Source organism: Camelus dromedarius, chromosome 1 (genome assembly GCF_036321535.1).
Source record: "Camelus dromedarius isolate mCamDro1 chromosome 1, mCamDro1.pat, whole genome shotgun sequence".
Lineage (NCBI taxonomy): Eukaryota > Metazoa > Chordata > Mammalia > Artiodactyla > Camelidae > Camelus > Camelus dromedarius.
The window spans coordinates 121,518,419-121,546,206 of NC_087436.1; the positions used below are offsets into that span (position 1 = coordinate 121,518,419).

Genomic DNA, 27,788 nt, shown 5'->3' on the forward strand with positions numbered 1-27,788 from the left:
AAGTTTATTTCAAGAGAACTTAGTACCTTCCATTGTAAGCATTCAGAGGAACTGAAATTTTACAGAATTTTATCCAAGAGAAAACACCACAGTTTTGGCTGGTGACTAAGAGACTCCAGGACTACTGGGAAGAACAGGGAAACCAGGGGGAAAGTCATGTGTCACGGGTAACGAAGAGCTGAGTTGGGGGGGGACGGTGGGTGGGCCGTGAGGAGCTCAGGAGAGAAGGCCTGGCTAGAGACAGAGATGCGATAGTAGCCGCCAAACAGACATTGCTGGAGGAGCAGGGCTGTCTTCCTTAACCTTCTGTTTTGCTCCACCACTCCCCCCATTGCAACGGAGATGGTGAGCCCTGGACTTGTACCCACCTGCCAGACGTCCCGGAGCACCTCAACATCAGCTTCAAATTAGACTCGTCGTCCCCCCCAGTCCAGCCCTCTTTCCATATGGAGAATCCTGCTAACAGCCACCATCTACCAAGCAAACGAAGCAGGAAACTGGGACATCATCAAAGTGCCTCGCTCATTCTTCTAGAACCATCTGCTGCTGCAGTCCCCTGTGCAGGGCACCGTCTGGACACTGGGCACACCGTGCAGAGTCAAGGTGGCCAGACCTCCCTCAAAAGTGCTCCTGTCCCCTCTCCTCCTTGCCCGCCCTACTGTCCTTTCATATCAGGGCCACCAAACTCCCAGACCGCCCTTCTAACGGGCCTTCCAACCTCTTCTTCCCTGCGAGGCCCTCTTCTATGCTGCCTTGTGGGGTCACCTTCTTAAAGCGCAAATCGAAGCTCCACTCTCCACTGCTTACAGCCCCTAAAGGTGTCCCGGTGTATGGGGATGAAGTGAGCAGAGTGCATCCCAGCCTGACGCCATCCCACAGGCACACCGTGCCCAGACCACACCATTTACAAAAGCGCCAAAGAAGCAAGAGCAGGTTCCTGGAATCCCAAGTGCCTGGACTGACGCTCTGGCCTTCGTAATCTAGGCCAGTCTCTACTTGGCTCAGGTGGGACCACCTCCACGAAGCCCACCCTGCTTGTCCTAAGGAGATGCAGGCGCTCCAGCCCTTTGCATCTTGAAAACGTCTTCATTAATCTCAACGAGGGCAGGTTCTAGGTTCATGGTCTCATTCCCAGTGTATCTCCAACCTGCAAACATTTGATTGGATGACTAAGTGGACTTCCAGGTGCCCAATACAGGAAGAGCAGCACACTGCCCACCAGACCCCCAAGGGATGTTCAAGCACTGAGTAGACTGAAAACACCGGAGACGCTGCCTACGGGGGACGGGTCAGAGGCTGAGACGACTACTGAGGGCTGAGAGGAGGAGTGAGAGCTAAGATTCCTCACGTGTCTGTTAGTGCCTGGCACCTTTCTAGGAGTTTCCCACGTACTGACACATTCAATCACCCCCAGCCCCGGACGTAAGCATGGCTACCAGTCCCTTCGCTCAGATAAGGGACCCGAGTTAAGAGTAAATAAGTTGTTACTGTCACACCACTGGTGAGAGTAGAACCCAGACGTGCACTCAGGTCTGCCCAACTCCGGGGATCCTGTGCAACCAGCACTGTTATTAAGAAGCCATGAAGCGTAACCAAAGTGCCTTTTTTTTTTTTTGAAGTGTAAAAACATTTAGAATAAAGATTTGCCGTAAACACAGTTAGACATTAAGGTATGTTGTGAAATGCAAGTAAGAGTAAACCAAAACCCCCAAAATGTCAGAAATGGTTATGGCGATGGCTGAAACAAGCAGCCCTTGTCAGCATTTACCAAAAGCCAGACACTTTTCTAGAAGCTTCAGAAGTCTGCTCTCACTAAATCCTCCCATCAATGCCACGTGCCGAGTGCTGTTGCTAAGCTCTTACTATGACTCTAATTTTACAGGTGTAGAAACTAAGGCACAGATGTGTGAAGTAATTTGCCCAAAGCATTACAGCCAGTAAGCAGGGAAGCTGGGACAGGAACCTAAGCAACTTGGACCCACGGGGACATCAGCTTTGTCACAACAGCTGCTTTTCCATCAATAACCAGGCTCACCAAGGCAAATGCAAACTGTGACACAGAACGGGGCCGAGGGCCCTTGGTCTGCAAACTCTGCTGGACACTCAGGGTGTGTTGCTTGGGTTTTCTACCATGGATGCCAGAATTATTTTTATAATTTTTATTTTGTGATATCAGACACCACCAACCACAATCATGAATTTAGTGTGTACTATTCCAATCCGTGTGTGTGTGTGTGTGTGTGTGTGTGTGTGTGTGTGTGTGTGTGTCTGCAGCCATTAAAAATATATTATTGTTTGAGAACGAGATTCCTAATCTGGGATTCACAGCAGACATTAGGGTGTCCCTGAACTCAGATGGAAGAAGAATCACCTCTATTTTCAGAAACTTCCAACTACCTTAATTACTACCCTAAAGACCCCATCTCCAAACAGAGTTGCATCGGGAGTTAAGGCTTCAACATGCGCACTTTGGGAGGACACAGGTCCACACAGCACTGCTGTGACTTGTGTTTTCCTGATTACCAGGGAGACTGAACGTCTTCTCACACTGTCTGGTGAGTCAGCTTTCCTCTTTGCGAGCTGCTTGTTCACATCTTCTGTGCCGTGAGGGGAGAGGATCTCACAGATGTACTGCCGTTCTTTATATAATCTGGATACAAAACATACCCTGCACAAATCTCCCATTTTCCGACTTGCTGTAATTTACTTGTAAATGCTAAGTGCTTTTTATTTTGTTTTGCATGAATATTTTCATTGTTTTTATTAAATCAGTATCAAAATGTTTAATTGTATCTACAATGCCACCTGTGGTTCCTTCTCCAAATGTTTATGTTCACTGCCAGCGGAGACAGCAGGGTCGCCCAGAACTAGTCGTGAGGGCAGGCGTGTGCGTTTTCCTTTCAGAAGGGAAAACCGTTCCTACTGAATCTTGAAAGAGCGTTCCTAGTCCAAAGGGCGCGCGGCAGCCCTGCCCCTGCTGCCCCCTTGCAGCTGCACTGACCTGCCTCACTTCCTGGCAGGACCCTGCGCCTGAGCATTTGTGTGGTGTAGATCTCTTTTTCGGGTGTTGTTTTGTGAGGTTGACTTAGCTGTTAAACTGGTGGCGTCCTCCCTGGACCCCTAAGGTCAGGCTTTACCACTCCCTTTGACAGTGGAGGGAAAGAGAAATTAAGTGACTTGCTCGAAGTCACATCGCTAGTAAGTGAGAGCATCAGGGTTCAAACCCAGGTCTGTCTGGCCCCGGTTCATGCTCTAACCAACCACGTAATGCTGTTGAAAGACATCCTCTGTTTACTGCTTTTAGTGGAAATGGGTTGATGTTTTCTCTTTAGCTTCTGGCATGAAATTAGCTTTCTAGACGTGAGATCGTGGCTCTTTGGCTGGATGGACAGTGTGAAAGCACAAGTAACAAGACGGATATGGCGAGGAAGGTGAGGGCGCTCTGTTCTCATCTGTTGAGGACGGAGTCCAGGGACATGGCCTGTGTCCAAGGACCCTGCCCTTATAGATTACAGTTTAGCCTGAGGAAGAGTTGTTGACTGCACTGTGTTATGAACCCCAGGTCCCAGACTCCCAGAGGGCAGACAGTGCCTCTGAGCTGGAAGATCAGAGAAGACTACAAAGAAGAGGACACAGAGAAACTGGACCCTGAAAGGTGTAAAGAACCAAACAAGAAAAAGAGCACGAAGGGCCACTGCAAAAAAAGTTGGAGTAACAAGCTCACAAGAACACGTTCAAGGGAACACAGGAGTCGTTCAATTATACAGGGATGCACTAGGGATCTCTTGGGCGAGGACACATGAAGTGCAACGAGGGAAACAAAAATATTGGCTATTACACCTCTGGAATCAAAAGGTTTATATGTTACTTCCAGAAACTCCTTGCAAACCCTCAGCAAGAGAGCGCATTCATGTAACCGGTACATTGAGTTTCCGCGCTAAGCAGACTGCTGGGTAACACTACAACCGGAGATCAGAACGGAACTGCTACACTTAAGACCCAAATCCACATTCAACGCACCCACCACAATATTCCTTCCTCTGTGTTCATGTGGTCAATTTCCTCAAGAGGTAAAATGGAGCTAGAGTCTCCTCAGATGCATGATGTGAAACAATTTCAGCTTATCATTTAAAGCAATTAAAGTTCATAAATTGCTTAACAAATGTATTGCACAGAAGGAAAATCCTAAATTTTAAAAAAAAGCAGTGACTTATGCGTTTTACATTATTAATATGACTGTGTCATACTTCCTTAAAGGGCACCGGGCCCAGAGACACACACACACAATCTTTTCCAATGTGGTAGCATCTGCCAACACTCCTGAGAAGGAGAAAAGGTTCTAACAAACCTGTCTGAGACCCAAAAGAGAAAGAGATCGATTTTACATGAAATACATCTAGAAAATGACTGGACTCTCTCATAATGTTAAACCGCCGCTGCAATTCCCAGGGCCAACACGTAACTGTCATGCTGTGTTCACTCCCTTCACAAGTTAATGTCCTAACATGTGAGCCAGAGAAACTAACCGAGGGCTGGCCTCAGGGAACAGACGTGTGTCCAAGAAGGCAGCTCCTGGGAAAGACTCGTAAGCTTCTAAAGGAAAGGAACAAACAGTTTCCAGCTTGGGAACACAGCCCACAACTGTAGCCAGCAGGCAGCGTTTAGTACTCACACCTTTCTGATACTTCACACTCAACTTGTCTAAGCATTAACCACACCGATGTAATACCTCTTTCAACACAGGAGTGGAGATCCTCTGCTGACCGGGGTAGGCCTCGTAAGAGTTACACCACCACAAGGTAACACTCTAGGGATCAAAAATTAAAGCTTTCTTGTGAAACTATCACTGTGGTCCTAAGCTTTATGGCAGAAACTGGCAGTGTCATGCTCCTCAGCACTTACGGAACACTTAGACTCACCTTATTACCTAAGCTCTACAGCATTATAGGAAAATCTGTTCGGTCCAATAGTCCCTTTTTGTACATTACATGCAGGTACGAAAGCAGAGTGGAAAGAAGACAGGTTTAGCCTCAGTAGGACCTGACCTCCACGCAGGATGACTCACTTCCACTACCAGTGTGGAGTTCACAGTGAGGGACACCACAAACAACGCTCCACTGAAACACTGCTCTGAGGGCCACGCACGGCCTCACCAGAAAAGTGAGGCCCGGTTCCTTCTACCCATCCTCATTCTTCTACTCAAAATAACTCACATTAGCACACAAAAACACTGAGGTCTCGATATTCAACTCCTAATATAAGAAACACTGTACAAAATAAAAGTTCACTGCTTCTTGGCTCAGAATCCTTCCATTTAAACCCTAACTTCAGCAGCTAATTCTCTGTCCTACTCAATGTTACTTCAAGAATTTCCCATACAGTGTTTCCGATTCAGGGTCCCCAAGGTGTTGAGCAGCCATGTACTATCAAGACCTTTCCTCTTGAAAGGCCCTTAGGACACAAATGGGAAGGAGGGGAAGCTTAAAAAGAAAACAAAGCCCAAAGATCTGAAACAGCTGTGTTCCAGGATAATTTCTCTCACAGAACGTTACTCAGTATTCTGATCACAGAGGAATTTATTGATGCTTCTCAACAGCATCCCAAGTCAGCAGGAGCACCACTTTGCTGACATCTGCACCCAGGATGGCACCCCGAACCCTGGGAGATGGAGCATAAAATACTTCCAGACTGTCTTATATATGCAGCCTTCGGCATCACTCTGTTCCCAGCACAAAGACAAGCGGCTGCTCCAACACCGACTCCGTAAAAGGGAAGGGGCTTTAAGGACTACGGGTGGACTCTGCTGCCAGCTCTCTGATCTCTTGGGAGGCAGGAGACAGGAAACTCCGCCTGGGACAGAGGACTCTACTCCTGGGGTCTCCGAGCAGAAGGGCTGGGCCAACTGCTGCTTTTACATTGCTATTAGGGTAAACAAGTAAATTCTTACTTGTTTAAGCTATCCCTAAGTCGGGCTAAAACCCACACCATTAAGTCTCAGACACCATTAAACCTCAAAACCAAGAAGCTACATTAAAAAAAAGACTAAAAACCCCAAAGGAAAGGTCTCGCCAGGGTAGTTACAGGATCCTCTCCTTTGTCCTTTAAAGACCCCAAAGGCACGGTTCTTTTTTGCTGGCTACTCTCGCTGGTCTGGCTTCCTCCCTCAGGGAACAGGTCACTGCTCTCCTGGTACTGAAGCAACAGCAACCCGACGACGTTGCAGAGAGAGCAGGACGCGGAGCAAGTTCAGACAGCGAGAGCAGAGAGCAGGCTACCTTCACCGAGTCCGGAGGGCTGAAAGGGGTGTAGGGGAGGAGACGGAGCAGTTTAAGCTTCAGGGGGGCTCAAGCTGACCACTCGCTGACTGACCAATCTCGAGAGTGAGGCTGCGCCGACCCCTCGCAGGGTCGGGATTCTGCAGGGGACCAGGTTTCTCGCAGGATCGGGGTCCCGCAGGGCATCGGGGCTCCGCGGCGGGGTTGGGGCGTCGCTGTGTACCCACCTTGGCGCGCTTTCAGCAGCATCGAGTTGGCCAAGCGGTTCTCGACCTCGACAGACCAATGCCGCCGCCGCCGCCGCCGCCCCCGCCCCCGCCGTCCCCGCCGCCGCCGCCGGGACCCGGCTCCGCGGACAGGGGGCGGCGGAGAGGCGGGGGGAGCCGGCTCTGCCCATCGCTCGCCGGACGCGGCGGGGGGCTCCGCACTGGGTCCCGGGGAGCTGCCCTGGCGCCGCCCCACCTCCTCCCGCTTCTGCCGCCGCCGCCACGGCCACCAGCCGCGCCGCCGCCTCCGACGCCGCCGCTGCCTCTGGCGCTGCCGGCTCTGGCCCGGGGACGCCCCGTCCTTGGGGTCCGGGGCTCCAGCCGGGGAGCGGGCGGGCCGGGGGGCGCTGGTGGCCCGGCCGCCTCCGGTCCCCGCGGTCACCGCGGCCGCGCCGTGGCCCAGGATGTCGGCCCCATCGCCCGGGGAGGGGCTCGCTGGCAGGCGCGCTGCGGCCGCCGCCGCCACCAGCTCTCTCAGCGGCGGGCTCCGACCAACGGCTTCCCAGAAGAGGGAGCCCGAGCGCTCCCCTCCCGGCGCCCTGAGACGGGGGCGGTGCCGCGCGGGCTCCCACAAGGCCCCGCGCGCGCAGCCTGCCGGGAGTTGTAGTCGCTCAGACGGCGGGCGTGGCGGTATTTACCCGACGTTCCTACCGCCTCCGTCCTCGCGAGACTGGGGCCCGTACTCCAGGCTCCCGGGCCGCACGTGTCTGCCGAGGGAGCCTGCTCTCCGGCCGCCGCCGCCTGCTCCAAGCCCTGAGGTGCGGCGACTGTCACCATGGGGAAGGCCAGGTCCGCCGGGGCGCGCGGGAAAGCCCCTGGGGCCCCGGCGGGCGCGCGGGGCGGCCGGACGCGGCCCAACCCCAACCCGTTCGAGGTGAAAGTCAACCGGCAAAAGTTCCAGATCCTGGGCAGGAAGACGCGCCACGACGTGGGGCTGCCCGGGGTGTCGCGCGCGCGGGCCCTCCAAAAGGTAAGCGGGCCGCCGTCCGGCCGCGGTGGGCGCCCGGCCCTAACCCCCGGGCCCCGGCCGCCCGCGGCGCAGTCTCGCGGGCCGGACCGCAGGGATGTGGGCCACGCTGCGCGCTTCCTTCTCTGCGTCTCAGTTTCCTCGTCTGCAAATCTGAGACGATGGTAGTCCCTGCATCCGAGGGCTGCCGCTTGGAGCCCTCCAGACAGTGCCTGGCCCAGTTAGACGTCGCATGTCGTGTGTATCATGTGTCAGTTCAACAATTTTTACTTTCGTGCTTCTGCTTTTGCGTGGGCTGGGACGACGTTCCCCTGGAAAACGCCTGCCCCTCCTTGGAGACCCAGCACACGTGTGTTTCCTTCGGCTCCTTTTCCAGCTCTCTCAGGTAGAGATCATCACTTCCTGATGCCGTGGCCCTGTACCTACCTCTTGTAACCTGTCCTCTTTTGAGACAGAGCTCTGCTGGTTTAGGGACCCCAGATCTCTGTCTGCACTGGAGAGGGGATTACATGGGATGCTCACTGTATGTTTAAAGAAGAGAACCATGTTCCTTGCAAGGTAACTGAAATGCTCCCTTTGTGGAAAATCTCAGCTTTCACCTTACCTGTGTTTATGGTCCCAGAACATTCTGTACTTTAAAATTCAGTTCAGGTGGCATTCTGTACGCAGCTTCTAAGATGTGCTCATTAGTTAGTTTGACAAAATTTAGTGTTACTCTGAAGAGGTATTAGTAGGTTGCTGTGTTATGGAAAGATGTGTTACAGCTCAGTTGTGACAGCAACCTGGATCCAGGCGAGAGACCAAACAGCACTCGGAGAGTTGGAGAACTCAGGTTTATTATGCCAGCTGTACCGGAGGAGTTAACACTCCCAAGCTCTGGACCCCGTCTGTAGGTTTACACAGGCCTTTATAGGTTGCCAGTTTTACACTTTGTAACATCATATGCAAATAAAGTATAACCGAAGTTGACCAACTAGGAACAAGCTTTGTAGAAATAGACCAATCAGGAATGAGAGAAATAACCAATCAGGAGTGAGTTCCATGCAAATGAAGTACTACAAATGGACCAATCAGAAGTTAGGGAAGTTGACCAATCATTAGTGAAGGAAATAACCAATCAGAAGTGAGCTCGGGGAACCAATAGAATTTTAGGGGTAAGTAAGCCGTTTTAGAGGCAAAAAGTGAGATAGAACCTCTGGGCCAGGGAACCAGATGGTGCTGGCAAGAGAGTAGTGGCCCTGCTTGGGGGTCCTGCTGGTCTTTTTATGGGGCTTTCTGCCTCTGGTGAAAAAATTAAGGCACAGAAAGGACAAGTAAATTTTCTAAGGGCGCACAACTGGTAAGGGCTGGGGCTTGCACTGGGTTTGAACATTTGTGAAGACTGTGCTCTGCAGAACACTTATGTTCAAGCTCAGTTCTAGAAGTGGAGAGGTAGAGTGAATTAAGACTTGGCCCTGCCTTCAAGGGCGCGTGATCTGTATTCTGTCACACAGCGTACAGTTCACCTGATGTTTGAATGGAATCAGATGTCATCCTTATTGCAAGGAGCTGGCAGTAGTAGCAGACAAGACAGATTTGCAGTTGACTCTGACGTGTCCCTGACTGCACGCCGCCAGGCAGGCGAGGGGAGTGGGGACGGCGGGGGCTCTGGAATAGACATGTTTGTCTTCACCACTGAAGCCTCAGTTTTCTCGTTCCTGAAGTGAGGACGGTAATACACATTCTCCTTCTCGTGGTGGTTGTAAGAGTTAAATAAAATAGCCATTTAAAACACAAGTCAGTTTTCTCTAAGTACTAGCTGTTAGTCTTAAACTTCTCAGCTTGTCCTTAGACTCCCTCAGTCTGGTCCCTTGCTCTGCCTCATGCAACTCAGTTTGTCCAGGAAGACCTGTCTTACCACACACATCGCTCAAGGGCCAGCTCAAGTCACCACTTCTGATAACTTTTCCAAACCCCACAGCTCAGAGGACAGGTTGCTCCTGCCCATGTATCAGACTGGCCCACCTCCCTGCTCTCTGCAGAGGGCATTAAGGAGGTGTTGCTGCTTCCTCTGAGTCCCCAGTGCTTGGCCCACAGTAGAGACTCAAGTATTGGGAAGAATCAGCAGTAGACCCTGAGTGCTCCGGGGGCTCAGTCGGAAGAAGGTGTAATAGGAACCTCGGAAAAGTCTCCCCAGAGGGAGTCACACTTGAGCGGAAGGGTGAGCAGGGTGTTCTCACACGGGGACGGAGGCACGTTGCCCCGTGGTGGACGGAGTTGGTGGGTGTGGGGTTGGAGAGCCCAGAGCTGTTGGGGGAAGACAGGGTGCGTTGACACGTGTAGGGCATGCGGGCTGGCCGGGTAGGCTGCGGCCTTCCCTTTTGTGCAGGGAGCGGTGGGAGCACTTTGGGGCAGCCCTTCGTGTGCAGTGAGATTAGGCTTTGTGTTGAGACTGCTGGTGCCACTCCCAGCACCGTCACGTCACACTGTGCCTCAGTTTCCTCATTTCTAATGTACTTTGTAAAACAACAGTAGTTAATAGATTGATCCCGTAAAATGGGACAGGCATTGTGTTAAGAATTTTACATTTAAACCTCACAGTCAGGCTTTCGAGGGGACAAGTACTATCCCCATCTTGCACATGAGGAAACTGAGACAGGGAGCAGTTCTGTAACTTTCTTCCGGTCGGAAGTGATGGAGCTGAGGCCCAAACCGAGACTCGAGTGCACAGTGCTCACACTGTAGCCACCCTGTGCCCGGCTCTGTCCTGAACTGTGTTCTCCTCTTAACCCTCCTGATCTCCTTAACAGCCTGAGGTAGGAGGAGCTACCATTGTCTCCCCTTCACGGGTGAGTCCACGAATTGCTTCCCAGAGTCCGTGCTGGGAAGGGGTGGAGCTGGTGAGAGTCAGTGCCCTCGCTCCTGCCTGCACCTCCCAGGCACCTGCACACGTCTGGAGTGACGGAGAGTGCTGCGCGTGCTGGCTTGGGGTCACCGACGAATTTTAGCAGTAGACAGATTTGCAGATGCCACATCTGCAAATAAAAAATATTGACTGTGTATACAAATAGATGCACGTGCATAATGACCAGAGACCGCAAGCAGTGCGGCTGCGTCTCTGTGTCTGTGACTGAGCGTGACGTCCCTGCGACATAAACAGCTTCCTTTCGTCTCCTTGTTCCATGTGTCCCTTCCTCTCAGCTGGAACCTCAGCTCCTCGGGCTTCTGTACCTGATGGAATGGCCTCTGGGTGCTTAATGGTTCTGTTTTGTTTTGGTTGCCGTTGTTTCTCTTCACCCTCTGGCGTTAGGTGTGGAAACACTGACGCGTGCCCTAGAGCGCCCCCTGGGTTCCAGACATAGTGCTGTTTGCTGTTTCCCCTCTGTGGTTGAGATGAGTCTTTCCAGCCGGTAGATCAGCATTTTGGGGACTGTTCGATTTCCATGTCCTGAGGCATACATATAGAATGGCATCTTCCAATTCATTAGAGCCGTCGCTGGAAGCCTCTCCCCTTCGGGGACTGATTGCCAGGCCGTCAGAGCTCAGAGTTGCCTGGGCCCTTGAGAGACTGTTCTATGGTCTGTTTTTCAGCGCACCCAGACTTTACTAAAGGAGTACAAAGAAAGGGACAAGTCCAATGTGTTTAAAGATAAACGCTTTGGCGAGTACAGTAGCGACATAAGCCCAGAGGAAAAGATGCTGAAGAGGTTTGCTTTGGAACAGCAGGTATGGAAAACACTGGGCGAGGGTCTTTTGCTGTAGCTTTACACGTAAGTCAAGCACGGGGAGAAGGCAGTTTCCCCCTTGTTCATCTATACTCTCTTGGGCCCTTGCCCACCAAGCTCAGTGGGTGGGTCTTGAATCCTGTACCTAGTCTGGCTGGGCCAGAGAGGAAGCCGCCTTCTGCACATACCAGCTGGGTGGGTAAATTTCTTAAGCAGGGTTCACGGCAGCGATGTGCCCTGGAGTTCCAGACTCAGCTGCTGCCTCCACCTTGGTCGTGGATCGCAGCGCAGTCCTGGTGGGCAGAGCTGCATGATTTCCCAGTGCCCAAGACAGGCCTGCTGATTTATTTACCATCTGTGGGTTCTGTTTCTATCAGAATCTTTGCTCAAATGGCCCAGAATAACCTTAACATTATCACATTGCACAAAATTGGAAAAATCACTTTTTTTATGTTAAATGGATATGGAAATGATAGGACACTGATTTTTTTTTTCCTGTTCTGTCAGCGACAACATGAAAAAAAAAGCATCTACAACCTAAATGAGGATGAAGAACTAACTCACTACGGCCAGTCCCTGGCCGACATCGAAAAGCACAATGACATTGTCGATAGCGACAGTGACTCTGAGGACCGTGGAGCGCTGTCTGGTAAGGACGGGGAGTGGCGAGTCACCCTCTGCCCGCCATTGCACATTCTGCCTGCTCTTCTCAGAGACCTGGAACACACTCCAGGAAGCAGAAGAATCACTGATTGATTCAGCAAATAATTGGTTTATGTGCCAGGCACTGCCATTGGTTCTGAAGAAATAGCAGTGAATAAAATCTACCTACAGCTCACGTTTTCTGGGGAAACCCAGACAAAAACAAAATACATCACTAAGTCATGCAGACTAGTCAAAAGCAGAAGGGCCATGGGTAAAAATAAAGCAGGGGGAGGTCTGGGACGTGCCATCAGATGGTCCTGATAAGCATCACCAAAAAGGTAGTGGTCGTGCAGGCTCCCAGAGGCCTCGCCAAGGTCCCAGGCCTGAGGTGGGCGTGTGCCTGGGACCAGCCAGGAGGCTGGCAAGGGCGATGGCAACAGGTGGACGGCCAGGGTGCCCTAGGACCCAAGAGAGTGTCTGTCTTCTACTCAGGAGCCACTGGAGGGATCTGAGTGTGGGAGGACGTAGTCCGGTGGGGCGGCACTGAGAGGGCTCCCTGAAGAGTCTGAGTGACCCCTGGGGATATGACCCAAGCAGCTGGAGAGATGGGATTGCCATAAACGGGTCCCAGGGAGTTTGGGTGCCCATTAACCAGCCAAGGGGAGGTGTCCAAAGGGCTGTGGAAGGCTGAGTCCCCAGAGCTGCCGCCTTAGGAGCAGGAGGGAAAGGGGGGTCGGGAGCCATGGTGAGGTCCTGAGCAGAGCTTCAGCCCAGGCTGCTGAGGACAGGAGGAGGGGGAGTTGGCCTTGAATGAGGTCAACGTCCATTCAGAGGAGAGCCCAGGAGCCAGAGTGGAGTGAAAAGAAGAGACCGAGGGACTGAAGACAGAGGAGCTCTGTGGGAGGGTTTTACTGTGCACAAGGGGGAGAAGGGTTTGGGGGGTGGGTTGGGAGAGTGTGTCCATTAACCCGAGAGAAACGAGGTGGGGGGCAAGATGCAGTAGAAAGAGGCCAGGCGGTAGAGTGCCCTCCAGTGGCTGGGGCGGGAGGGCAAGGTGGGCCTGGGCCAGCTCTGCTGGAGCTGGGGGCGGCACAGGACCAGGCCCAGAGCTGCCGTTGGGTGCCAGGCCTGGGCAGCAGAGGCGCTGCAGGGCTGAACACGTCCAGGCGGGGCGAGTGGACGGGAACACGGTGCAACTGACTGGTGGCCTCAGCAGCCCACCTGGAGCCAGCCACCCGAAATAACCTGCTGCCTGCCTGCCTTCGCTCCATGCCTTCACCTGCTCTACTGTGGCAGGGAGCAGGCAGAGGTGGATTTAATGAGGAAGCAGGGTTGGAGCCGGGGGTGGGGGTGTTGCAGCGCAGGAGCGGGGCTCGGCCAGGGCTGCGGCTTTGGGCCGTCGGGGTCAGAGTGCTGGAGGCTGGAGCCACAGACACCACCTAAAACATTCTCTTTCTGTTACTGGGGTGAGATTTTGGGTAAATTGCTTAACATCTAAGCCTCTGTTTTCTCAGCCAAGAAACTGGATTTTCTAAGCTTTCTTTCTATTACAAAAATCAATAATTCCCATGGTGTTTTATTTCTCTCTCCCCTGGTAGCTCAGGCAGAGCTAGGAATCAGTGACCAGCTGCTCACCCCGGCTCCCGCCCTCGGGGCCTTTTGCCTGGCACAGGTGAGTCCTGAGTGGCCCTGGCCCTGGGCTCCCATCTCAAGACTCAGAGTCCAGCTTATTTTGGTGCTTGTCTTTCAGGAGATTCGAAGGCCACGAAAAAGCAGGTTCTTGGTGTTTCCAGTGGTGTGGGTCACGGCCAGTTGTTCTTTGTCTGTCTCTGGTTTTCTCGGAGTGGCTCGTCGGGTGATTCTTACATGCCCCTGTGGCTGTGGTCTCGCACTGGCGGTGGGCGTGGCATCAGTCCTTAGGGCCGTGTTTGGAGAAATGTGGGCAGGGGCTTCACGAGGTGCTTTCTGCTCTGTCTCCAGCTGAGTTGACCGCAGCCCATTTTGGAGGCGGGGATGGGCTCCTTTATAAGAAGACCTCTCAGCAGCAAGGCGAGGAGGGAGAAAAACCAAAGTCACGCAAAGAACTGATCGAGGAGCTCATCGCAAAGTCAAAGCAGGAGAAGGTGCGTCAGTTCCTGCTCTCGGTGCTGCGGCGCCGTCGGCACACGCTCACTGAGACGGTTTTGAGCTTTTTCTCCCGGTACATTTTTCAGGCTGTATTTAATATCTTCTATGAATTAAATAAAAGCATTCAGTTTGAATAGGAATAAAAATGCATTTTAAATTTCATCAAGCATATACTTCTGATGGTTTCTTGTGGTTTGGGGTGTGGTTTTTTGTTTTGAGGGTGGTTTTGTTTTGTTTTGTGGTTTTGCTCTTATGACATGTACCGAGATTCGCAGGACATCGCTGTTTTTTGCTAACAGAGAACTGCTCAGAGCATCTGGGATGGGGGTCGTTTTGCAGCAGGAAGTTTGTTCTGCGTCCTGGGATTCTGTAGCCTTGTCTCTGAGATGCTCATTTCTCGTGGCTCCTCTCCCTGTTGGCCTGTTAGGTGGAACTGAGCGGTGTCGAGTGTGGCCTGGCCACTCAGCTGGGGTCCAGCAGTAATGGGTGTGTGCTGTCCTTTTTCCCTAGAGGGAGAGACAGGCTCAACGGGAAGATGCCCTCGAACTCACAGAGAAGCTCGACCAAGACTGGAAGGAAATCCAGGCTCTCCTGGCACACAAAACGCCCAAGCCAGAGGGCAGAGGCGGGAAGGAGAAACCCCAGGTGGGGCAGCAAGTCCAAGCTGGGCGTACGCCCTGGGCGTGGCCTTTCCCTGCAGAAAAGGGGGCCCCTGCGTCTGTCCTCCGTTTCTCTTAGTTCTGTTAAACTTTATGTTCAGTTGCCTGATACGTGTTATGTCAGGGTGGAAACAGACTAAAAGTTCCTCTGGTATCTGCTCCAGAGGCATGAGAGCAAAGAAGATGGCTGTTTCTTGGTATGAGAGAGAGTTCGGGGAGGGCGCGGGGGGCCTTCAGATGGTGTCTGACCTCTCCTCTTACACCTCTGTGTATCGGCCGCACACTTATTTATTTTTCCCCCCAAACAGTATTTGGTTCCTGCCACATTGGTTTTAGTCTGAATTGCTGGGAAAGCTGCATTCGTTTGGGGGCCAGGTTTCTAGGAAGTCCTCGGATGTCACCAGATTCCTGTGCCCTGCAGCTGTCTGCACATCTGTACACGTCCCCCATCCTGTTGCTGCCACCTTTACACAGAATCCCATTTGGGGGGCTTAACACCTAAATGAGCAATGTTTAGTTTTGTTAAAGCAGATATATTCTGAGAAGAATTTTCTAGGAGCAAAAAGTCATATATGACCTAAAAGTGTCCCCAGGACTGGTTAGAGCAGCCCGCTCCCCAAGGAGAAAAGACTTAGGGTGCATTTTATGTCTTCCGTGGGGGTGTCCGGCCATCGCTGGGAGGAGCACGAAGGCAGTTACGCAGATCTTGTCCTTAAAAAATGCTAAGAAAGAAACATACCTTCTTTCTGCCCTAGCCTGATGCATATGACATGATGGTTCGGGAGCTCGGCTTTGAAATGAAAGCACAGCCCTCCAACAGGATGAAAACCAAGGAGGAGCTGGCCGAGGAGGCACAGGCGCGGCTCAGACGCCTGGAGGTACGGGGTGGGGCAGCTGTCCGGGGGCTGCGCGGCCCTCCTTCAGGGCCCCTCCGCCTCGCTGTGTGAGGTGGGCTGAAGGAGTCCTGCGCTTCATCAGTGGGATCTTTTTAGCCTGTGTAAGTTTATGTTTGTTTTACTGTGTGTGTGTGTATATATAAATATATTACTATAAAAACCAAAAAAATGCAGCTAATATCCAACATAACAAAGGAAAAATGGACTTTTCCCCCTAATCTCTGTACCTCAGAACAACTGCTAGCGGTATGTGCCTTCTCACCTTTTTTCTGTCTCTGAAGGGTTTTAAAAATTTTATTACATTATGAAACAAAAATGAAATAGAGACATAGTGTCCTGCATCTGGGCTTTTCAGTGTCTCGCATCGTGGCTTCCTCCTGCGTCTGCCACCTGCTCTCAGGTGGTAAAAGTAGTTGAGCTCCTGGTTTAATCGCACGCCGACCTCAGGGTAAGGGGCCCTGCTCCTCTCTTGCCCTGGAGAGTGGTGGCAAGTGACGTTCATGGCTGGCTGGCATGATTTGGCCAGAAAGACCTCAGAGTAATAGGTTTTGCTGCCTTGTGACTAGAACTATTTCTGCCACAAAATTTATTTTTATTTTTGTTAATTAAGTCTTCCATACGATACTTACCGAGGGTTTGATTGAAGACTGAAAGCAGGAGGCCTGTTGACTTGCCCTGACGGCCAGCAGGGCGTGCCTTGGAGGCACGTGTGCACCCGCACAGCTGACGACTTTCCTCTCTCCTGCTCAGGCCGAACGACTCCGAAGAATGCTTGGAAAGGATGAGGATGAACGTACCAAGAACCCAAAACACGTGTCAGCGGATGACCTGAGTGACGGCTTCATACTGGACAAAGATGACCGGCGTGTGCTCTCTTACAAAGTGAGGGGCTTGCCTTCGCTTCCTAGTTTTCTCTGTTAATTTAAAAGAACGTGTTTCCTGGTATTTCATTTAACAGACTTACCTGAGATGGACATTGTAAGTCTTTTTAAAAACGGCTTCTCCGGGGCTCTTTATTTGGGTGTTCACGGTGTGGCAGAGCAGGCTGAGACATTAGTCCTCCCCACCTACTCTGGAGAACACGGGGCACACGAGACTTGGTCGCTGAGTATGATCCTGAGGAATATTTTGAGGAAAATAATTGTGTTTCTAAGACTGGTGCGGTTTTTCATTCCTGAGCCCTACAAGGTCTGGACCCGTGTCCGCTGTGAGAGTGTGTCGATCAGGACTCAGGGCAGGAAAATGGGGAGATAGGCGTCTCAAGCAGAAAAGGATCCAGGGCAGGATGCTGGGTGCTCGCAAAACACTGAGTTATCTGGGGGAGATGGTCAGGGGTCACCTGGGTCACCCCCTGTGCCTGCAACCCTGCTGAGCCAGCTGTCCCCAGCCTGGTGTCCCCACGACCAGTGGTGGTGCTGCAGAGCCCCCCCCCCCACCCCCCACCCCCCGCTGCTGGGGCCATGGCCGCTGGTGCGCCGTCGACACCCTGGACCCCGCTGCTCCCTGGCAGAAACGAAACCTTGCCCAGGCCCCTGGTGGCAGGGTTTTGGGAAATGTGGTTCCCAGGCCGTGAGCCCCTGTGGCTCACAGCTGCATCGAAGAGGGTGGGCAAGAGGCCCAGGGCCGTTGGACATGCAGCACATGGTTTATGTCCCTTGCAAACGAGTGAGAAAAAGCACCTGTGTGTGCACAGCACTAGATGTGTCACGTGCTGCTGTCCCCGGGCAGTGACACTTCTGGTTTCCCCTTCTATTCCCAGGACGGAAAGATGAACGTCGAGGAAGAGCTGGGCGGGGAGGCCAGTGCCAGTGAGAGCGCAGAGGAGGAGGAGGAGGGCTCGGGCGAGGAAGGGGACCCAGAGGAGAGCGATGGCCCGGACGGCCACTCGGACCTGGAGTCAGACGTGGGCAGTGAGGATGGCGGCGAGAGGGCAGAGGAGGACGCATGCCTGGTCCCCGGGGACATAGCGATAGCTGATGACGGAGGAGCGCGAGAGGCTGCCAGGACGGAGCTGCCCTACACGTTGGCAGGTGGGCGGGCAGCAACCTCTGAGGCCTGGGGGCCCGCCTCCCAGGGGCTGCGACTGTGGAGGCGGGTGAGGCAGGGGCAGTCTGTGGGTCCTGTCTGCAGACAGGCATGGTCAGCCTCTTCCATGGTTTCCCCCCCGGCACGGGTGTCAGTCTCATCGCCCGGCGGCAGCAGTTCTGCAGGCCCCGGGTACTTCTACGCTGTTCTCATGGTCGGCTGCAGGGCAGGAGCGCCAGGCACCTGCGCAGGCACCTGTCCTGGGCTCAGACCTGGCCACTCCTGCTGGGCCTCCCAACGTCTTACACAGAACATAGCGTGCTGTTCTGCCCCGTGTGCAGATGCACATCGTCCGGGTACAATCTGAGGTTGTCCTGCGCCCTAAGGTGCTTCCCCGAGAGGTCCGACCAGTGGGGGAGGCTGGCTTCAGCGGACGTGGCCTTGATCCACGGGAGTGTCAGGCGGGGACACTGCTCCGAGTGGTCTGGGCCTTCAGCGCGCCGTGCCCTCTGCTCCCCACGTGTTGGGTATTGAAGCAGATTCCTGATGGAGGGATGGTGGGCGGCCACTTCTTCTTTGAGGTGTCTCGGAAACGTAGTCACCAGCAGGAGCCCCATTCACTCTGGCCTCACCTTGGCCATGAGAAGTATCTGTGGTGATTCAGTGGGAAGTGAAATCAGTGTTTCCATAAAATACGTTGAATTGTCTCTTTGGGTGAAATGGAAGACATCCTGTTACTTAGTTTGTGTTTAGTTTTTATCTCTGTTACAGAACGTGAGGATTCCCATTTGACGTGTTAAATGCGGAGTGTGCTTCGCGTTTTTGACAGCTCCGGAGTCCTACGAGGAACTGAAGTCTTTACTGTCAGGAAAGTCGGTGGAAGAGCAGCTTCTGGTTGTGGAGAGAATTCAGAAATGCAGCCACCCGAGTCTCGCGGTGGGAAACAAAGCCAAGCTAGAAGTACGCAGTGTGTACAGGGGTGCGGGGGCGGGGGGGCCGGCCTGAGCGCCTACCGCCGAAGCTGGCGTGACAAAGTGCGTCCCCCGCTCACCACCTCGCGGCATGATCCCACGCCTAGGGGGCGGGATGAGCAGAGAGCCAGGCCCTGATGGCCATCACCCCAAGGCCCACAGCAGGCCCAGGCGGCCAGCTCTGTTCCCTCGTTTCCCTGTGAGCTCACCTCACTCGGCCGTCAAGCAGCAAAGCCAGACTTCTGGGGAAATAGGGGCCTTGTCTTCTCTGGGTAAATGCTGACTGGCCACTGGACAAGGCGCCATGCTGGGTGTGTTCTAGACTTGGGTGTTGTGGCTGCTGCCTAAAGGGCACGCCCAGACCCTGAGCTCTTAGCTGCTCCCGTGAGTGACCGCGGGCCTCTGCCCACGAGGTGCAGTGGCTCCTGTCCCAGCCCTGCCGTCGCGGGCGTGGGGGCAGCGCCTCGTGTGCTCAGTCCTGGGTCTGAACTCTCTCCAACCCCTGCTCCCGCGCAGAAACTGTTCGGCTTCCTTTTGGAATACATTGGCGATTTGGCTACAGAGGACCCCCCAGGCCTCGGCATAATTGACAAGTTGGTCGTGTAAGTGAAACTGGTGGGTTGTCTGGAAGGTGGGGCCGAGTTGAACAGACTTTATGCTGTTTAGTAAAAATACATTCTGCATTTATTAAGCTTGGCCTTGAAGCAAGGCCCACAGCAGGCATGGCTGCGGTGACTTCAGTGATGACAGCCCACTCTTAAGTCGTGTTAACACGTGTCTTGCATCATGACAGAAATGGGACGTGTTTTTAACTGCAGAGTGACTTTGAGACAGTTGGGCCCCTTCAGCCGTGTTCACAGTGTCTGATGCCTAATTGTCTTGTTCCGTCACCAGTGAAGCCTCAGGCTCTGCCGGGGCGGGGGGAGGGGGGTTTGGAACCCGTCGCAGGCAGCATCTGGTGGTCGCCCCGCTCTCCCCCCACCCCCGCCCCAGGCCTTGCCTCCTCGGAGCTCGTTGTGCTCACACACGTGCAGGGCCTCCTGCGCTCCTGCCCCTGCCCTGGGCCGTGCACAGCACCCTCACCGCAGCAGAACCGCTGGCAGGCAGCTCCGGCCTCATGTGGGCTGGAGGGAGTGCAGCGGGCAGAGATCTGAGTCGGGAGGGTCAGTGAGAGCGGGTGGCCCAGTGGGGCCCTCGGCCTCCTGGAGCGCTTGGTGGGGGGCCAGTGAGTCCGCATGCAGAGTACCTTGGACCTGGTGGCCCCCTCTGGTGCAGAGGGTGCCTCCTGAGCTGTTATCATTGAAAATACAGCTCCTGCCACCTTTGCTCCCGAGAAGTCATGACCGGAGGTTTAGGAAACAGCAGAAAGGAGCACAGGTTATTGTAAAACACCACTGGAGGGCCTGCCGGCTGCCGGGACAGGAAAGCGGGTTCCTCCAGTGACTTCCAGTTCTTACTGGCCACTGGAGAGACTGCCGGGGCAGCAGGAGGGCCTGCCGGCTGCCGGGACAGGAGAGTGGGTTCCTCCAGTGACTTCCAGTTCTTACTGGCTCAGTCGGCAGGTGACGTCGCAGAACGTGGGCAACGTAGGAGGTTTGGGGTTTTTTCTGTTTTTGTCACCTGAAGACCTTCAGCCCTGACTGACTGACGTTTCTGATGAACAGGCATTTATATAATCTCTGCCAGATGTTTCCTGATTCTGCAAGCGACTCCATGAAGTTCGTCCTCCGAGACGCCATGCACGAGATGGAAGCGACAGTGGAGTCCACTGGCCGGGCGGCCTTCCCGGGCCTGGACGTGGTGAGAGGGGGCTGGTTTAGTGCAGTCGTCCACCTCTAGCCTCCAGTGGCCGGCAGAAGGGTTTTCCCTTGGGCCACGTGAAAGGATGTTCCAGAGATTTCTGTCTGTAGTGATAGGGGCTCCCTCTCCGCTCGTAAAACGTTCCTGGATGTTCTTAAAAGTCTAGGTGGGAAAGGGCAGTCACGTGCTGTGGACGCTCAGAGGCAGGCCCGGTACACGAGGCTGAATCTCGTCCTCACGGTGCCCTGGGAGGCGTGAGTGCGGTGTGCCGTCCCACAGGTGAGGGAGCGCAGGCCGCGGGCGGCAGGGCTGCAGCCCCGGGCGGCTCCTGGCTGCCCTGTAGTCAGGAGAGCTGCTACCTCTGGACCCGGCGGTGGTGTTGGAGCCCTGGTCCCTCCCAGCTTCTAGTGTAGAGAAAAGTGTGACGCTTCATTATTCAGGAGGACGCAGGCGCTCCCTCCTGCCCAGACGGAAGCGGGCTCTTCTGCTGACACTGCCACGGCCGCTCCCGGGGAAGCTCTGCCTTGGCTCCGTGGGGCCGGACGTGGGGCGGAGCCTGGGGCTCCGGAGACCCGGGACCTCAAAGTGCGTGCTGTTCTGCCCGCTCGCTTTGTGGGGTCGAATGGAGGGGAGGGGTTCTTCTCCCAGAGCAGAGCTGGTAGCGTTTGGTCCCGAGAAGCTCGGGCTGCTGCTTCCTGGGCTAAGGCCGAGGGGGCAGTGAGCTCCTGGCTGGCAAGTGACCTTGGCCAGGAAGGGCTCGTCAGCCCTGCCAGACCCACGGTCCTGTCTCTGTTTTCTAAAACACCGTACGTCCTGGAGGAGTTGGCCTTGTGCTGTGAGGGTGGCCCTGCCCAGTGCGTGGGGAGGTGAGGGGGGCGCGGGCACCTTCGGGGGCCGTGCTCTGGCCGTCAGACACATGACAGCTGGTGTCCCTGCGTGCTTGGCTGTGTTCCCTCCGGAGCTTCAAAACCTGTTTTGCTCTTGGGCCCTTTCAAAAGGCGCCGTTTTCACCTTTGTTTTCCCTTTTTAACCTGTGTGGTGACTTTCTTTCCAGCTCATTTACTTGAAAATCGTTGGGATGTTGTTTCCAACCTCGGACTTCCGGCACCCCGTCGTCACCCCCGCGCTGCTGTGTATGAGCCAGCTGCTCACCAAGGTACGTCAGCAACCCCCACCCCGGCGTCCCGGGACCAACCGACGGCTCTGGCGGCAGAACAGCTCTCCTGCGGGGGTGGGGAGATCAGAAGTGGCCTCGCCCCGCCCCACCCCGCCCTGTGCTCCTGGGCTCGGCAGCCCCAGGCCAGGGACAGAGGGTGTGACCCCAGAAAGCATCAGGTCTGATGTGGGGCCCTGTTCCCCTCTTGGCTTAAAAAGTTCCCCATAGTTCCTTTTGCCTCCGTTGGGCGTGTGAGGGGTGCACACGCCCTGCAGTAATGATCGTTCCACTCCGAAAGGGGGGCCCTGTGATCACAACGCTGTCCCCCACTGAGCCTCCCGGGCCGCGCCCTGGTCCTCCACAGTGCCCTGTCCTGTCCCTGCGAGACGTACTGAAGGGCCTGTTCGTGTGCTGCGTGTTCCTGGACTACGTGTCTCTGTCTCAGAGGTTCATACCCGAGCTTGTTAACTTTCTCCTCGGGATCCTCTACACAGCGACTCCGAAGAAGCAAAGCCAAGGTGAGTTGTTTTGACGGAGCTTTTTCAAATATGTTGTAGTTCAGAATTTAAAATCTTTCAAAAGTAGTGCATATTCAAGTAGAAAATTCGGAATACGGAGAAGTTAGAAGACAAACACACCTGAAGTCCGTCACGCAGAGCAGCAGCCTTCCCCTCTATGTGGCTGCGTCCACACCCGCGCTTTGGAAAATCAGGGTCACAGCTGCGTGTGGAGAGTCTGAACCGAGTAAGGGCAGAGTTTCCCCATGCAGCAAGTCTCACTACCAAAAATACATAAAACGCCTCGGTTTTTATGTTGGCTGTGTGTTGAAGGAGCACGTGGGGGAGAAACACAGGACACCAGTAAGGTTCGCCCTTCTGCTTGTTTGCGTGTGGCGACAGCTTTTTAGCTCACACACCGCTCACAGTGTGCATCTGGTTGGCCGCGTTTCCCTCACAGCTTCTGCAGCGTCCCGAATTTGGGGAGGAGAGAGAATCAACAGCAGTGCTCTGAAAAAGAGCCGTAGCCTCTGTTCACCCCCTGAGCTGCGGCGCCCTCACCGCCGCCCCCCATGACCCGACACCCCCGACGCTCCCTCCTCGTCCCTGGGGGTTGCTTGCCCTTGGTCCCCTCGCTCTTTCGTGCCTGTGGGGTCCCTCTCCTGGCCTGATCGCAGGTCGCGTCTCAAGGACAAGCCCTCGTCCCCGTTTGCAGCACATCTGTGGTGCTGAGCACCTGCACATGCCCAGCGGGCGCCCTTTGGGGTCTGGCGGCCCCTCCGCTCAGCACGCCGTGTGCCCCATCCTCGCTTTCCCCTCGTAACCTCGGGGAGGCTTCCCTGCCTGTCGCTCTCCCCCTGACCCTCATGCTGCGTGCACCTCTCCACCAGCCGTGGGGGTGGCGCCGGAGAGGCCTGGCCACACCCCAGGGAGACCCATCAGAAGAGACTGCAGCTCAGGGCAGGGAGCCGCAGGGGGCGCACTGCCTGCTGGAGTCGGGCGGGCGGGGGTCGCAGCTGGCTGCTGCCCACCTGTGCCTCCCTCTGCCCAGCCACCGCCCATGTGGCCTCACCTGGACCCGCCAGGCCCTGTGCCCTCCCCCACAGGCCGCTCCCTCCACCTCGACGGCTTTTCTGCCTCACAACTGGGTTAAGCCCTGCTCCCCGCCCCAGGTCTCTGGAACAGGCCTTCTCTGACCTGGTTAGCTTGGCTTCCTGGCTCCACCCCCAGCGCCCCCAACTGGTCCCCCTCACCCTCCTCTGCTTTTTTTTCTGTCCGTTGTTTCTTCCCAGCAGTCAGTCTGGTTCGTTCATGTCCTCCACGGGCAGGGACCTGGTCTGTTCTTGGACCTGGCCCAAGCACCACTGCTAAAGCCGTCGCTCACCTCTGCGCGGGAAATGCATGTTTGTTGAAAGTGAACTTCCAGAGGCCTCACCCCAGAGAGCCTCCCCAGGGGCCTGGTAACACTCAGAGGCCGTTTCTGTCCCTGTCCCACTTGGATTCAGGTTACACTCTGGTGCACCCTTTCAGAGCACTTGGGAGGAACTCAGAGCTGCTCGTGGTTTCTGACAAGGAGGACATGGCCACATGGCAGAGGAGACGCCTCTCCCTCCACTGGGCAGCTGGACCGAAAGCCCAGACGAAGACGGAAGCCAACCACACCAGGTACGTGCAGGCCCAGGGCTCCCGGGACGTGGCTCCTGGGCCCCTGGGTGCCAGGCAAACCCCAGAGGCCAGGCCAGGAGCCAGGCGTGACCCAGGACCCAGCAGCTGAACGCGCACCAGCCTCGCCTCTGTTTGCAGACGACGTGATCTGGTCTGTAGAAAACCCCAGTGATTCCACAGAGAAGCTGTGAGCTCTGAAAAGGTGAACTCGGCAAAGTAGTGGGGTGCGGAGTCAGCTGTGTCTCCACTCAGTGAACAGTCTGAAGAAGAAGTCACAGAAGTGACTCCATGTACAGTCACGTCAAAAGCAGTGCAATACTTAAGAATTAACTGAACCAGGGAGGTAGAAGACTTGTACAGCGAAACTGCAAAACACTGCTGGAAGAAATGATCAAAGACATAAGTAGACGGAAACACATCCCTGTTCGTGGGCTGGGAGGCCTGATCACCTCCACAGACCATCACGCTAGGGCTTAAGTTCCAGCGCAGGAATTTTGTGGGGTCACAGCTTCAGTCTGTAGAAGTGGCAGGGTGAGGAGAGGGCTGGGGCTTTTTCCTGTAAGTCCTTTCATTCTCTGATTTTTTAAAATATGAATTATTTGAAATTTTTTGTTGAATTTTTTTTATTGTGTTAAAATATAGATAATATAAAATTTACCATCTTAACCATTTTAAATGTATGGTTTGGTGACATTAAGTGCATTCACATTGTTATGGAACCATTACCACCAGCCACCTCCAGAACTCACTCATCTTCCCAAACGGAAACTGTCACAATTCCCCACCCTCCCCCAGCTCCCGGCAAGCACTGTCTGCTTTCTGCCTCTGCGGACTTGACTCCTCGGGACCTCATATGGGTGGAATCATACAGGATTTGTCCTCTTGTGACTGGCTTATTTCCCTGAGCATAATGTCCCAAGGTTCATCCATGCTGTAGCAGGTGTCAGAATTTCCTTCCTTTTTAAGGCTGAGTAATATTCCACTGTGTGGATGGACCATACTCTTGTTTACCCATTCATCTGTCAGTGGACACCTGGGTTGCTCCCACTTTTTGGTTACTCTGGGTAGTGCTCCTGTGGATGTGGGTGTACAAGTGTCTGTTCTGGTTCCTGCTTTCAGTTGTGCTCATACCCGGAAGTGGGACTGGTGGCTCACACAGTAGCTCTCTTCTTTTTTAGGAACCTCTATACTGTTTTCCTCCGTGGCTGCACCATTTTATGTTCCCACTAGGAGTGCACAAGGGCTCCGGTTTCTCCACATCCTTGTCAGCACTTAGTATTTTCTGTTTTTTTTGATATTAGCCATCCTCATGGGTGTGATTTTGGTTTTGATTTGCATTTTCCAGATCATTAGTGATGTTGAACATCTTTCCATGTGTTTATTCATAATCTTCTTTGGAGTAATGTCTGTTCAAGTCCTGATGGCCATTTTTTTCTCCAGAATGGTGTATGTTAGTTTCAAAATATACCTGTTTGGTGTTGCAGATGGTTTTAATTATTTAAAAACTGAAATGGGATTTATTTAAGATGAGGACTTCGGCCATTGTGGCAAGTCAGTCAGTTCTCCTGGGTCTCTCCCATGTGTTATTAAACTTTGATTTTCTCCTCTTTAAAAGAAGACTAACTACAACAGAGCCACTCTTTCCAGGTTGTTCCTGCTTTCCGCTCCACAATCCTTGCTCTGGGAAACGCGGCGTTTTCTTTAGCTCCGAATACTGCGGGCGTTGGCTGCTGCGACGCTGCGCGCGGCCGATACTTGACCTCAGTGTCCGCGGCCCACGCTGGGCGCTTCAGAGCGGCACGTGGAAGGGTTTCACTTGCCAAGACAACTGGCTCTGTTGGTGGCGGAAAGAACGAGGTGGCCCTTCCTCTCGCCCCTGCAGACTATCCTGCCTGGCCGTGTGTCTGGCCCTGGTGGAGCGCTGTGTGCGCGTGTACGGCGCTCTGCCGTCCTTCCACGACATCGTGAGGCCCCTGAGAGCCCTCCTGACGGAGCACCTGGCCGACAGCAGCCGCCCCCGGGAGCTGCAGGTGAGGCCCTGGCCCGGCGCGGCCATTTCTGTGACGGGGCGGGGGGGCGGGGGACGGGTGAGCGCATTTCCACCGTTAAGATTCCAGCCCTTGAAACCAAGGACGGCACATGCACACCGTGAACACCGGTGGGAAGGAACATTAGAGTCGTGGGAAAACTAGCGAGAAGCCACAGTCCTGCTGAGCTGAGCTAGGACCTGCAATTTTATTTGAAGGTTGTTAACACTGTTCGGCGGTTCAGTGCCCCTTCCCCCCGCCCACTGCCCGCTGGGGCCTGGACAGCGGCTCCAGGCTCTGCATCCCTCCCAGGCCACACGGGTTTTCTGAGGATGGGCCCACTATGCTGTTCAGGGAAGCCTGGAAGCTCCCACGTGTATGAATGGGCTTGTTCCCCAATGTGTGTGCCTCCGTGGGTTGGACTCCGGCCATGCCAGGCACTGTGAGGAGGGTGCGGGCCGCCCAGTCGTGCAGGTTCCCTCCCCTGTCAGCAGGAAGACGGGAGCCGATCCGGCCAGACATACAGCCGGTGTCTGTGAGCACAGCTCCTCCGTTCAGCAGCCCAGGCAGCCACGGCCCCGGGGAGGAGCGTCCGGCGGTCAGCGTGGGCTGGTGTGCCTTTCAGGAGCTGGGGCAGAGCGCACTGACGGAGATGGAATCTCACGCGCGGCTCTGCCGGCCGCTGGTCTGTGAGAAGAGCAAGCCGGTGCCGCTGAAGCTGTTCACCCCCCGGCTGGTCAGAGTGTGAGGACAGCGGGGCTCCCAGTCCCCAGTCCCGGGAGGGGCCCGGGAGGGGGGCCGTGGGCCTGGGCAGCCTTGACCTGAGGCCCCGCCGGCTCTGGGTCAGACCTGGGCTCCATGTCCGCCTCCTGACGCAGGCTTTCCGCTTTCAGCCTGGAGTTTGGGAGGAAGCAGGGGAGCAGTAAGGAGGAGCAGGAGAGGAAGAGGCTCATCCACAAGCACAAGCGGGAGTTCAGGGGGGCCGTCCGGGAGATCCGCCGGGACAACCAGTTCCTGGCTCGGATGCAGCTCTCGGAGATCACGGAACGGTGAGAGGCTTCCGGGCTGGGCTGGCTGCTGTGAGCCAGGGCGAGGGCCCGGCCCCTCCGTCACCTGGACGCAGGGGCTGGGCTGGGGCGGGGCAGGCAGCTTCCGTCACTGTGGCTCCACGTGCTTCTGAACCGCTCTTGGGTCAGATACAGGCAAGAAAAAGGCAAGACGTCCTCCAAAAACTAATCCAAAATGGCTTTTTTTTCCCAAGGGATGCGGAAAGAAAGCGGAAAGTGAAGCAGCTTTTTAACAGCCTGGCTACGCAAGAAGGTGAATGGAAGGCTCTGAAAAGGAAGAAGTTCAAAAAATAAGTCGTGTTTTATGAGTTAGACAAGGAGGTTCTGTGGAGTGAAGGTGGTAAGGGACGCTGTAAGGGCAGTGAGAGTTTCTCCCTGCGCTTCAGTTCCTGTAAAGACCTCTCTACTGAAGAGCTGCACTTTGGGAATTAGGACCAAGCCTCTGTGAGAGCTGTGTGCGAATACACTGTAAAGACCTTTGTTCTTCGTGCCCAGACAAACCTCCGTTAGTCACAGTTGACTCTGGACAACTTCATGTGTAGAATTTGGAGTGTTAACTTACATAAATTTTCATTTACAAATGAAATGAGTTTGCAAACAGTTTAGAACTCGCCCATGACCCCTGCACCCTAGCTACCATGATTGGCCTTGTCCCAGTTCCATCTTAATTTGATGCCTGGGGGTGGCTGTGGAAGGTGGAAGGGCTGGGCGGCATCCACAGTGACCCATGGGGCAGTTCTGGGCCACAGTAATTTTCAGTTGGAAGGCCCAGAGGTTATGGTTAAGCTTGTAAGTTAACAAAGTGCCAACTTTTCCTCTGCTCTAACCAGGAGGCTTCCCAAGGACAAAGGAAGCTGGCTGCCCACCTGTCCGTGCAGCCCTGGGGCCATGGCCTTGCACAGGGCCACGTCCCTGAGTAGGGGGCTGGGGAGGGTGGGTCCCTCAGCCCCCATGCCCCGTCCCAGTCTCCTAGGGTGAGACACTGGGTCCTCATTCCCCAGGTGACTGCGGGTCACATGGCTGATGTCACAAGCCATGGCC

The 27,788-nt window shown here is 54.6% G+C and overlaps 2 protein-coding genes across 15 annotated transcripts in view; one reads left to right on the forward strand and one right to left on the reverse strand.

Annotated features, from left to right (window-relative positions):
• Positions 1-6,756, reverse strand: part of GRK4 (G protein-coupled receptor kinase 4) — a 47,046-nt gene extending 40,290 nt beyond the window's left edge. For 7 of the 12 annotated variants that reach the window (XM_031438392.2, XM_064488595.1, XM_031438424.2 and 4 more), the window contains exon 1: positions 6,503-6,653. In XM_031438392.2, the coding sequence (XP_031294252.2) occupies positions 6,503-6,524 (22 nt within the window). In that variant the 5' untranslated portion in view covers positions 6,525-6,653. Of the gene's footprint in view, positions 1-6,502 lie in introns of all 12 variants that reach the window. The other 5 variants (XM_031438386.2, XM_064488605.1, XM_031438413.2 and 2 more) reach the window with 3 other exon arrangements.
• A 439-nt stretch (positions 6,757-7,195) lies between these two features.
• Positions 7,196-27,333, forward strand: NOP14 (NOP14 nucleolar protein). 3 transcript variants are annotated; one of them, XM_031438457.2, is made up of 18 exons: positions 7,198-7,511; positions 11,079-11,213; positions 11,720-11,861; positions 13,838-13,980; positions 14,495-14,629; positions 15,399-15,521; positions 16,290-16,421; positions 17,299-17,569; positions 18,394-18,524; positions 19,052-19,137; positions 20,200-20,335; positions 21,390-21,491; positions 21,856-22,009; positions 23,494-23,653; positions 25,536-25,683; positions 26,306-26,424; positions 26,574-26,729; positions 26,942-27,333. In XM_031438457.2, exons 1-18 carry the CDS (start codon positions 7,317-7,319, stop codon positions 27,039-27,041), a joined length of 2,568 nt encoding a protein of 855 aa, XP_031294317.1. In that variant the 5' UTR covers positions 7,198-7,316; the 3' UTR covers positions 27,042-27,333. The 3 variants fall into 3 exon arrangements, 2 of the variants coding, with proteins under 2 accessions (XP_031294317.1, XP_064344682.1); XM_064488612.1 differs by having other exon boundaries at positions 20,200-20,332; XR_004132169.2 differs by lacking the exons at positions 26,574-26,729; positions 26,942-27,333 and having other exon boundaries at positions 7,196-7,511; positions 23,519-23,653.
• Positions 27,334-27,788: the final 455 nt, after the last annotated feature.

Excerpts from the sequence above, each read along its gene's own strand:
- NOP14 (XM_031438457.2), top strand. The coding sequence starts at position 7,317 with ATGGGGAAGGCCAGGTCCGCCGGGGCGCGCGGGAAAGCCCCTGGGGCC. Across the intron at positions 19,138-20,199 it reads ATAATTGACAAGTTGGTCGT|GCATTTATATAATCTCTGCC; the intron begins GTAAGTGAAACT and ends TCTGATGAACAG. Across the intron at positions 22,010-23,493 it reads TCCGAAGAAGCAAAGCCAAG|GTTACACTCTGGTGCACCCT; the intron begins GTGAGTTGTTTT and ends ACTTGGATTCAG.